The sequence below is a fragment of the Momordica charantia genome (assembly GCF_013281855.1).
Source record: "Momordica charantia cultivar OHB3-1 chromosome 8 unlocalized genomic scaffold, Mcharantia_2.0 BLBB01000008.1, whole genome shotgun sequence".
Lineage (NCBI taxonomy): Eukaryota > Viridiplantae > Streptophyta > Magnoliopsida > Cucurbitales > Cucurbitaceae > Momordica > Momordica charantia.
The window spans coordinates 1,063,612-1,074,337 of record NW_028275166.1 but is presented as its reverse complement, the minus strand read 5'-3'; the positions used below and the strand labels follow the sequence as shown (position 1 = coordinate 1,074,337).

The 10,726-nt window shown below is 34.0% G+C and overlaps 2 protein-coding genes across 4 annotated transcripts; both read right to left on the bottom strand.

Moving 5' to 3' along the window:
- LOC111005047 (hydroxyproline O-arabinosyltransferase RDN2) lies at nt 1-4,558 on the bottom strand. 3 transcript variants are annotated; one of them, XM_022276396.2, is made up of 9 exons: nt 4,365-4,558; nt 2,301-2,927; nt 2,113-2,180; nt 1,801-2,002; nt 1,420-1,517; nt 1,248-1,317; nt 1,063-1,134; nt 845-958; nt 1-182 (listed from the first exon to the last, which is right to left on the bottom strand). In XM_022276396.2, the coding sequence occupies exons 2-9, from the start codon at nt 2,715-2,717 to the stop codon at nt 120-122; spliced, it is 1,104 nt and encodes a 367-aa protein (XP_022132088.1). In that variant the 5' UTR covers nt 2,718-2,927; nt 4,365-4,558; the 3' UTR covers nt 1-119. The 3 variants fall into 3 exon arrangements, with proteins under 3 accessions (XP_022132088.1, XP_022132089.1, XP_087984282.1); XM_022276397.2 differs by lacking the exon at nt 4,365-4,558 and adding an exon at nt 4,225-4,248; XM_088128156.1 differs by lacking the exon at nt 4,365-4,558 and adding an exon at nt 3,336-3,461.
- A 1,518-nt stretch (nt 4,559-6,076) lies between these two features.
- LOC111004956 (uncharacterized) lies at nt 6,077-9,608 on the bottom strand. The gene is made up of 7 exons (XM_022276280.2): nt 9,283-9,608; nt 8,961-9,197; nt 8,254-8,290; nt 7,840-8,079; nt 7,152-7,199; nt 6,582-7,021; nt 6,077-6,461 (listed from the first exon to the last, which is right to left on the bottom strand). The coding sequence occupies exons 1-7, from the start codon at nt 9,348-9,350 to the stop codon at nt 6,389-6,391; spliced, it is 1,143 nt and encodes a 380-aa protein (XP_022131972.1). The 5' UTR covers nt 9,351-9,608; the 3' UTR covers nt 6,077-6,388.
- Between the last annotated feature and the right edge of the window lie 1,118 nt (nt 9,609-10,726).

The window sequence follows — 10,726 nt, the reverse complement described above, 5'->3', positions numbered from 1 at the left end:
TTCAAAACTAAGCTGTGATCTGTCTATACTGAGATTTATGAGATGTTATATTAATATGAAACAATGAAGAGAAAGAAAGGCATAACTTTGAAACATCTGAAATATGACATTTATATAAACTATGTTGTCTCCCAGTTGGGAAGGTTTGCAGTTGCTTCATTCACCATCTTTACCAGGGTTACCTGCCATGAAAAAGAAAGAAAAAAAAAAGCTGAGAGAAAATTACGATAACATAAAGACTATAATCCATATATGAAAGTAGCGTTCGGTATTTTGAAAATCAGACGTTGCAGGAGCCTGCAATACGGGATGTGCACGGTTCGGTTCAGTTTCTCAAATTTATGCACTCTCCTAGTCTAAATTAAACTATTCTCAACATGGCTTCTACTTGGTTCTTTCCCCTAGTTATTATTGGTCAATATATTTACTAATCTGTCGGTCCAAAGTGATTCGAGTTGCTGAAAGGTCAACAAAAACAACAGTAAAACGTGTTCGATTATGTTGAACTGTCTATAGAGATAATGAGATCCAAGGGATTATACTGAATCAGCAACTCAGGATTCAAGTAATTGGACCATGTCATTTGTGGCCAAGCATAGTCAAAGTCCAACAACAAGATCTACATCCCATGGGGCCAAGGACAAAAATGAAGTTCGAATCAAATCGGAAAACGTTGAAAGAGTCTCCGATAGAAAAATTTTTAGTATTCGTATTTAAGAAAAATTGTGCATAGACAGATGAAAGTGGAGATATGTGAGATTTCAAATGCAAATAAATCATGTAGAATCTTCCCTTCAAAATGGAAGATGGCAATAGATAAAAGATAAAGATAAAGACAACATACCACGCTTTCAGGAACCCCGGGAGGGGGTAAAGGTATGTTTTTCGGCGGAGGTCCACGTAAATGCGATCTCTTGTCAAATCTCCATTCACCGATTTTACCATAAGTCAACTCCCCCTAATAATGTAAAAGAGTCGATAAACAAGTAATAGTATAAACATGTGCATTCTAACTCCAAAAAATGAAAAGAATGAACAAAGACAAAGGCAAAGGAACTTCACCTTTAAGTTGTAGTCACATCCATAAGTATAATGGATAATGAACTTTTTACCAATGTCCAAGTCCCATGGTGGCTAAGAAAGGAAAAAAAATCTCAAGATTGGTTTCAATATGTAGAAGTGGCTATCATTCATTTAATTCAATAAACTAAAGTAACATCAAACTTCAGAATCAATGGATGCCATACCTGCAGCATAAAATCTTTCCGAAGAACATGCTGGACGCCGTGCAAAGCCGAAGCAACTGCATAAGCATACCTTAGGAAAAATGAAGCTTCAGAAGACATTTCACTACTGATTCTGAAATTTCTAGAGTGGCCTAATATGGAAGACAAATGTTTCTTGTTTCCCATAACTTACATTTCTAGCACCCATCCGAAAACTTTATCCGTCTCTGGATCCTCCTTCATCTTCAATGAAACATTCATCCATGTAGGAGCAATCTTTTCCAGCAATTCCTGATAATAGACCCATTTGGGGCATCCAACAATAAAGATCGAGTCAGAAAAAAGAAAAGAACTTTCTGTTGAGGGATTACAGTTCTCAGGAATGACAACAGAGGAATAATGTGAAAAATATGGCAAAATAATAAGAAATGACATGTTAAAAAAATCATAATGTGATCATGATCTAAATACAGTAAGATTTCTTAATATAAGAGTAAAAGCTGTAAATTGACAAATCCAGTAAGAGTTATGCAGGAAACAATTATGCCCAGCAAAGTGTGTTAATCTTAATCACCTTCTTGATAATTACAGGAGAGTTGCCAATTGGATCGATATTTGTTACGGGGCCATATTCCTCAGGGAAAAACTTTCTCAAAACTTTTTCATTTTGATCAGGTTTGATGTAAAAGAATGGAAAGGCAGCTGGATAACCACCATCGGATAAATTAGGAAGCGGATTAACAAATATATGATCTGGTTCTGCCATTAATATATATCTGCAACCAAAAAAATATATATATATCAACTATAATTAGATGCTCAAGAGTTCAAACAGTAATATCTATGAAAAGTTCTATTCTTCAATGATTTTACATAAAATCCTCACTCTTCCTCTATTGCAGCCTTTTCCAGCCACTGCACAAAGGCCCACGGTCTGTTCAAGACGATGTAGCCCTGAGAACAAAATTGGCAATTTTATGAAGAATGAAAAGAATCCTAATCATTTGAAAACAAGAAATTACATTTCACAAGAAAGGAAGATTGGGGACATTTTGGAGTGATCGGAAACCTCACCCGGTCCATACCAGCTGGAAGAGGATCCACCACCATAGTAGGAATCTCATCCATCAGGTTATCGGGTTTTCCCGAGTGTAAAATACGAGTGAACCCTCCCATCTCAGAGTCAGGCAAATTTTTCTTATGCTTGTACCAGTAATACATAATACGACATTGCCATTTGCTGTAAGCAGCGTCAGTCGCTGTCAAAGCAACATGGAAAGGTGACTTTGACTTCTTTTTTTTCACATTCTCTGGCATCTCAATGATGGGGTCAGTCAATAATCGATTGTATGCATTATCTCCAACTTCCTTTCCCACAGATCCATACTGAATAATAGCTGTCACCAAATTATAAGTAACAAAGAAAAAAGCAAGAGCCAAGAGAACCAGAAATAGTGGGGAAGCCTGTGCATTGTTCTTCCTCCCAATCATAGTAGCTACTTGTGAGATCCAAATCAGGGACTTCCAAAATTCATTATAGGGTGAGCTTTCTGAATTAAAGTAGCATGGAAAACCACAAATAATCCATCAAACTTTTCTGTTTGTCTTTCAGATACGAGCGCCAGAAACAGTGTGATCGACCATTTTCACAGTGTATATAACTTGAGAGAAAAAGTTTGATTCCCGCAGAAGTTCTTTTCACTGCCAAGAAAAAGAATGAAGAAGGGAGTTCACATCATTCGATAGCTAAGAAATCAATGAGATTCAGATTGAAAAGAACAAGGAACAAGGAACTAGATATATGATGGAAAAAACAATATCTTTGATACAGTCTTGGTTACAGAATGGCACCTATTCTACAATATTTGCTGAAGTTTTAAGTAAGTGTTTGGCATATCTTTTAAAGTGCCCATGGAGGACTAAAAATGTTTTTAAGAAAAAAAATGTGGTAGCGTTTTGGTCAAAATTTTAAAGAGTACTTCTAACCAATTAAAAGTACTTTGTAAAATTTTTTGATAATCCTAAATAGTTTGAGAAATTCTAAAAACATATCCAAAGCACTTTGATTTGAGACGAAGCATTCAGTTAGTTTTCTTACAAAATAAGTACCTCATCCCACACTTAACTTAAATATTAAAACTCTCCTTCACCATGTGTCGTAAAAGGAGAGTTTTAATATTTAACTTAACTTAAATATTAGGTGAAGTGATCTTGGTACGGAAGCCACAATCATATTCCAAGGTTGTGTCACAAAAGGCAACCTGTAGGAGGCTGTGTCTGCACCCGAAAAGTGTGGCGATTTAGAAAAATGTTGATATGGAACATAATCGTGTGGGGTTTTGCTTTAGAATGTAGCTTTCTTCTACAAATATGGACCTCAATTCCCAAGCAAGCTTGTTATTTCAAATGAGTCGGTCTCCAAACAGGATGGCAAAAGAAGTGAATAGATGCAACGGTATGGAATGTAGCAATATCAAAATTAAACAGATGATCTTGGAGTCTAGGCTCGGTTCCTCGGTTCATATCATTAAAGGTGAGAGAATAAAGAGAAAAGGAACATACCAAACACTCCTTCACAATTCAGAGTCTCTCCATAATTGTTAAAGATCTAAGCTATTGTGAATGCGAATTTACGACTTTAGACTCAAACAGCACATTTCATGTACAGCCTTCACCATCAAAGTCAGAATGCAGAAACAAATAATCAAATAACAAAAGCGATCTCAGAATTAGACGAAACTCTTAATTCTTCAGAAAAATGACATGACAATTCACTAGACTGATTGATCACAGATGAGCAAACGAAACAAATGGTGACATTGAAAACACAAACAAGGACTCATCGACAAGAGAAAAATCAAGACAATTGAGCATTGACTTCAAAATCCTGTAAAATTATGAAATGGGTATATCCCAAAACTGCAAAAACCATCATGAATCAACAAAACCCATGAAAAGTCAACCACCATAGAGCTTCACAAACAACTAGAGAACAAACCCGGAGATTAAAAAACAACAATAGGGCCCAAAACACAGGTGGGAGTAGTGCCATTGATCGAAATTCAAAGCATAGAGATTAATAATTCTGAAAAAATTCCATAGGAAAGGGTAAAAAAATACGAAAAAGAGAGGTCAAACCTTGAACATCAGCAGTCGATGGGAAGGAATGGGTATTGGTATTGAATCCGAGACAAACTGAGAGATCTGGAAAGTGGGTCTTCTGCTTCCGTGGAGGCAGTCCTTTTTGCTTATTCTTCTTCAATTTTGATTTTTGAGTGCTTAATTCAACAATTAATCTATTTGGGATTGCGAAAATTTGGACAACATTTTCAGTTTGTCTGTCTAATTATTTTAATCTGTACAAAATAACTAGATCGGCAGGCTGCGATTGGCTTTCCCCTTTTTTCATAAATGGCAAGTTAGGTTTAAAATAAATTGGGCTTGGGCTTTATTTTTATTTTAGGTTAAAATACTTTTAAGTTTTAACTTGTTCATTTTGTCCCAGTATTTTTAAAATATTAATTTTAATCTCTATACTAGAAAAAAGGTATTTTAGTCTCTATATATAAAATTTTTAATAAAAATCATTCAGTATAAAGTAATCATTCTATTTTAAAAAATATATTGACTGGACTGTGGTGCCATGTTAGAATTGCGATAGAAAAATTAAGATTAACAATAAAATTGAGAGATTGATATAATCACTTTTTAGAAGTATAGGAACAAAAAAACTATATATTTTGAAAGTACATGAACTAAAATAAATTAGAAAGTACAGTCATCAAAATGAATTAAAACTGAGAATAATCAAAATAATATTTTAATCTTTATTTTAGAAAAATTTAATTATTATTTAAAAAGATTTTTCTACCTTTAGCCATTAATTGTAATTAAAAACAAATTAAATTCACTGGCCCAAACTTGGTGTCTACCACCATTAAGTATAATAAAAACAAATTAAATTCACTGGTCCAAACTTGGTGTCTACCATTTTCTTTGGAAGAAAATTAAAACTTAGCAAAGAAAAAAAAAAGTCAAACTTTGGTAGGTGCTCGAGAAACTCATTGATTTTTGAAACATCATATGTGCAATTTGTCTGAGTGCAAGTTTTTTTTAGTACAATATGTTGGGGATGAAATTCTAACTCACATCATCGTGGTTATAGGTATATGTCAATTACCGTTGAGTTATGTTCGTTTAAGTGCAAGTTGAAATTATATTTAATGTAAAAAAAACCACCCCAACAAAATCAACTAAATCGAGTTTGTAAAGTTGTTTTGAAGTACAAAATTGTAGCTCGGTTAAGCTTTCCAAAGTTTAGAATGAGAAAATAAATAGATAATTTAGTTTGGATAGATTTTATTGATTCCAATTAGTTGAGTTACGGACCTTCTTCACCAAAAGTGATGAAGAAAATAAATTGTTATTATATTTAGGTGTTATTTCGAAGGGTGATAGATTAGATATAGCAATTTAAAAGATAAAATTTAGAAAAATAGCAAATAATTACAAAGTTGCCAATTATATATTTAAATCGAGTAAATGTCTTTTTTAAGTACGCTTATTTTGACTTAAACTTACTAAATCAACCATTAACATAATTAATTAATTTTTAAAATCATCACATTGTCATTATTAATCATATTATTATGTAGGGATATTGCATGTAAGAGAGAGGAGAGATAATGAAAATAGTGGATCATGCATGTAGGAGAGGGAGTATGTGGGGTTATGCATGTTAGAGAGAGAAGAGAAGAATTTTTTTTTTAATATTTCATTTTAGACTAATTTGCGCGTAATTTAACTAATTTCACAAAAAAAAACTATCCGACCTTACAATAGATTGTGTCAAAAAATATATAGAGAGTAGACTGTCATCGTGAGATTTTTTTTTTAAGTTAAACAATGTTAACTTAAATTACACAGTATTAAATGGATTCTTAACTTCTCACTTGACATTTTCAATACATGATCATTCTTAGGATTGAAAAGGGTGGATCAAATAATGATGATTTATACATGCTGTTTATTTAGCAGAAACTTAGCCATATTCTAAATATTTAACCAGCTGCTGCCTTTGAATTGATCCAAAAAACATACAGCCAAAATCTAATAGAAATATATACACAAATCCAACAAGAAATCCATTTGCATTTTCGGTCTCACGCTTCTGCGGCCGGGTGCTTCAAACAATCGACATTGCACAATCCAACGGACCTTACTATATCTCCCAAGCTGTCAATATCATATTGTCTAAATTAAATTACCACTAAACTCAAAAACTTAAGCAGATATTATATGCAAAACATATGGTAAATATAAGCCAATTGAAGAAAGATGTTGGGACTTAATTACCGATCGAAGCTGTTCCGTGCTCTCTCTGATTGATCCGTGCTGTTCCTCGCCTTTAGTAACCGATCGGTGCTCTTCCTCGACTTCTCCTTGAGCTTGTCAATGCTTGGTCTCGATTTCTCTCTACTATCAGAGCTCAACCTAGTCCTTGGCAAACGTACATTATTGTTGTTTTGTCTCGGCTTGTCATCATCAGCCGTATGGTTATAATCCATAGCCCCCCCATCGGGTTGCTGTGCATTGACTTGTTCGGTAACATTATTATTGGGACGACGTAGTTTCTCTACAGCGGATATGAACTTGCGGAGATGTTTCAAGTATTGGGGGAAAAGTTCCAAGTCACAGTGGTGTCCTCCTTTGAGCCATAAGGGTTCATACTTGTCTTTGCAAAGCTCCCACAGCTGCTTTCCATGGGAACAATCCACAACTTCATCTTCAGTTCCCTAAACAAAATTTCAATACACAAACAAAAAAAAGGAAAAAAAAAACAAATTGGAATTGGTCTTGTTTTGATCAACATATATTTATTGTTGATAATTTAGTTTCTACCAAAAAGAATAAACAATAACTCACATGAATCACTAGAACTGGGCAATCAATAAGTGGGATTTTGTCAATGTTCTGCAACAACAAGAAAACAAAAAGTTATACTTTTTAGGGATAAATACTATTTTGATTACTATTTATCCAATTTAATACTTTTACTTTTTAAAAATAACGATGGTAGTCATTTACTTTTATCTTTTTCTCGTAAAATACTATTTTGATAATTGTACTGTGTTAGTATTGTTTCGTTTTGGTTTTTTACTTTCAAAAGTGTTCATTTTGATCTATATATTTTTAAATTTTAGTTCAATTTAGTTTCAAAATGTCCGTTTTAGTTTCTGTACTTTTTAAAAAGTGATCATCTTGATCCATTAATTTTATTTTCAATTTCATGTTTCCTGTCACAATTCTAGCATGGCAGTCAAATATATTTCTTAGAAGGTAACTATTACTTTATACTAAAGAGTTTTTGTAATGAGATAAAATTATTTGTATTAAAATTTTATAAATAGAGACTAAAATTATCGCTATTTTAAATGGTAGATGGACCAATATTGAGAACCGGGTTAAAACGAACCAAATTAGTCCTTCAAATGCACGTAGATAAAAATGGAGGTTTTAAAATTAGAAAAGTTGGATTTGCGCAAGTAAATGAAAGGATGGGATGGTGTGTAAATATGGGGAAAAGGGAGGGCATGTAAGGAAAGAAAAGAACCTTGAAAATGTCAAACCAGAAGGTTTTGTTGAGAGGAGGGTAGAGGACGCGGAGGCCGGAGAGGATGGGGCTGTGGAGGACGACGGCCCTCGCCGCCGGCAGCCGCGTCGCCAGCTCCACCGTCGGCCCACTTCCCACCGACTGTCCGTACAGAATCGTCTCCTCTTCTCTCACGCCGTATTTCTCAACTAAACATTTCTGCGCTGCTTCTATGTCTGCGTACGTCTCTTGTTCACTTGCCTAGCAACCCAAAACAATAACTTCTTATTTATTCACACAAAAAATATATATACACATTATTAAAAACCGAGTCACTAGAAGGTTTCTCGAAGATTAATCAATATTAAATTGAGAAAAAATGACGATTAAACTTTCAAAATTTCCTATTATTCTTATAAGTATGTATATATGTACCTTTCCGGAAGATTGTCCATAACCAGAATAGTCGTACCTACACAACACACCACAAAAAATATTATTAGAATGTTCGTGCCAAAATTGCTCGTTAAAATAACTATTCTTCAAGAAAAATATTTAGGTATTTACCGATCAACACTCACTGCTTTCGTGTTGACCATATCAATAAAAATTTCACAACTTTTTAGTTTTTTAAAAAGAAAGATACTTAAGTTGCTTATCCATCACCACTATCTAAGTACCAAGTATTGCTCCTTAGAAAACCAGAAAGAAAAAAAAAAAAAAAAAAAACTCTTTTCTTTTTATTTCTCTCTTAATTACAAAAAGAATTTAATAGTGATCAGAAAATGAGAAACTAGGTAAAAACAATCAAATTCAATCAGTTAACCACATTAGTTTATTTCTAACCAAACCAAACTAACTACATTGACTCGATTGGCCGTTCAACATAACCAAACAAGCATATTTTTCAATTTCCTTACCAGAAACTCAATCGATTTGAGTAGCCCCATACATGGAAAATGGATCAAACCGATCGATTCAATAACTCCAAATCAAAAATCGAGTCAAAAACACGTAAATGTGACAGATCTAAAACTTAGTGGGCAACTACATCACACATGACAAAACAATGAAATGATAGGAAAAAAAAGTAAGATGATAGAAAGGAAAATTAGGGTTTATGATAGAGAATTTTGACTAACCCCATGATGTTGACACCCAAATGAAGACTAAGTTGAAGAAAAAGGTGGTAAATCTGGCCAAGATCTGCAGCATTTCCATGGGAATAAAGCACCGTCAAAGAAGCACATGAATTCTTCACATACATCGCCACAATCTCATTCCCTCTTCTAGTTCTCACCCTCAACACGTCCACATTTTCTCTCTCCTCCACGCCCGTCATCCTCAGTTTCCCGTTCGCCGCTTCTTCGGAGTACACGCTACGGAGATTGAATTTACCGTAACCCATCAATTTTAAGTCAGTAATTTAACCTAGTATTTGAGCAGAAGATTGACCACTGTTACCTGTACGATGGCGGATCGGGTGGGAAGAACGCGAACTTGGCCGCCATCGACGAAGTTGCAGCACCCATTGAAGAAAGATTCAAGCTTTTTATATTTCCCTAGCTTTTTTGTGTTTTGCTAGATCAGCTGCTGCATGTGCATGGTGTGAATTTGAAATTTGAAGCTTTGTTTTCTGTTTGGTTCCCGAGAAAATGTTCGGAAACTTTGAGGGAAATGGGGAGGGAGGGAATTTATGTCGTGTCGGGTGAGTGTTTTTTAGAGCAGAGGGGAGTGATTAGCGGCGGAGAAGTGGAATGACAAATAAACACAGATCAAAGAGAGGCCATATTTGAAACTATTATTTATTGATTTTATTTTTTTTCGACCTTTTCCCCTTTTTTTTTAATAAAAAGAAAAAGAAATTGAAATTCTTTGAGAGGGTGAATGAGGGGTCCCCTTAAAGAGCAATTAACCAAAAAAAGATTTTTAAAAAAGTTGGGGTTTTGTCGTTTAAGGAATTAAATCGGATGATGTGATTTCACACCACTAATTCTATATTTAATATCGATTACTACTCTACTAATTATTGTTATGTAAATTTCGACAGCTAAATAATTTGGGTTTGTTTGATTCTGCCTCATCATTATATTTTTACTTTTTAAAAGGTTAAATTGTTTAATTTTGTTATATTCTTTTACGTTTTCAAAAACAATTTTGACGATTTTTTTTCTTTTTTACAATTTGACTATAACGTTAAATATCTTTTAACCACCTCTGTTAAAAAAGAAAAAGATATTGATATCAAATGGATCTTAGTTTTAAATAGAAAAGTTCTTTTCCCTTGAGTTCGTTCCCAATATTCCACATCTCCCTCTAAAACCCTCATTTTCAATATTTTTTTAGTTAATATAGGGAGTAGTACTAGAAGTTTGAATCTATAATCTCCTACAGAGATGTCGTCCTTTTAACACAGCTACATCCTCGAGATATAGTTTAGCTTTTCAAACCACTTTTTATACTTTTTATAATAAGAATTTTGGTTAAAACAAAGTTGTGATATAGTTTAATATATTTATGTGTCAATTCCAATGTATTAATGAGGTGTGTACTAGCCAAATTAAAGAGAGAAATGGGAGGGCCAAATTATGGGGGAGAAGTCCAATAGAATGCACAAAAAAGTAAAAAGGAATGATGGTGGGGGACATGAATTAGCTCCAATTCTTGAGAAGAAAAATGAGTCGATAAACATCCAAAGGGGTCTCAAGGAATAACTTTGGTGGTTTGGGACCTCAAAAAATATCTTCGAGGTCTTGAGTTCAAATCACATGGAACGCAACTATACTAAGCAATGATCCCTTACGTATGGAGATAGTGTGCACACCGCCAAGTATAGGATTAAGTATAGGGATATAAAAGTCAAAGGACCACCGACTCTTGGGTCATCAAAAGAAAAATAAACATCCAA

Bases quoted from the DNA above. Each gene is read 5' to 3' on its own strand.
- LOC111005047 (XM_022276396.2), bottom strand. From the start codon at position 2,717: ATGATTGGGAGGAAGAACAATGCACAGGCTTCCCCACTATTTCTGGTT. The intron at 2,003-2,112 runs GTGAGGATTTTA...TTTTGGTTGCAG, and splicing joins AAGGCTGCAATAGAGGAAGA to ATATATATTAATGGCAGAAC. The intron at 959-1,062 runs GTGAAGTTCCTT...TTACATTATTAG, and splicing joins GATGTGACTACAACTTAAAG to GGGGAGTTGACTTATGGTAA.
- LOC111004956 (XM_022276280.2), bottom strand. From the start codon at position 9,350: ATGGGTGCTGCAACTTCGTCGATGGCGGCCAAGTTCGCGTTCTTCCCA. The intron at 9,198-9,282 runs GTAACAGTGGTC...CAATCTCCGTAG, and splicing joins CCCGATCCGCCATCGTACAG to CGTGTACTCCGAAGAAGCGG. The intron at 8,291-8,960 runs GTTAGTCAAAAT...TGTGTTGTGTAG, and splicing joins TTGGGTGTCAACATCATGGG to GTACGACTATTCTGGTTATG.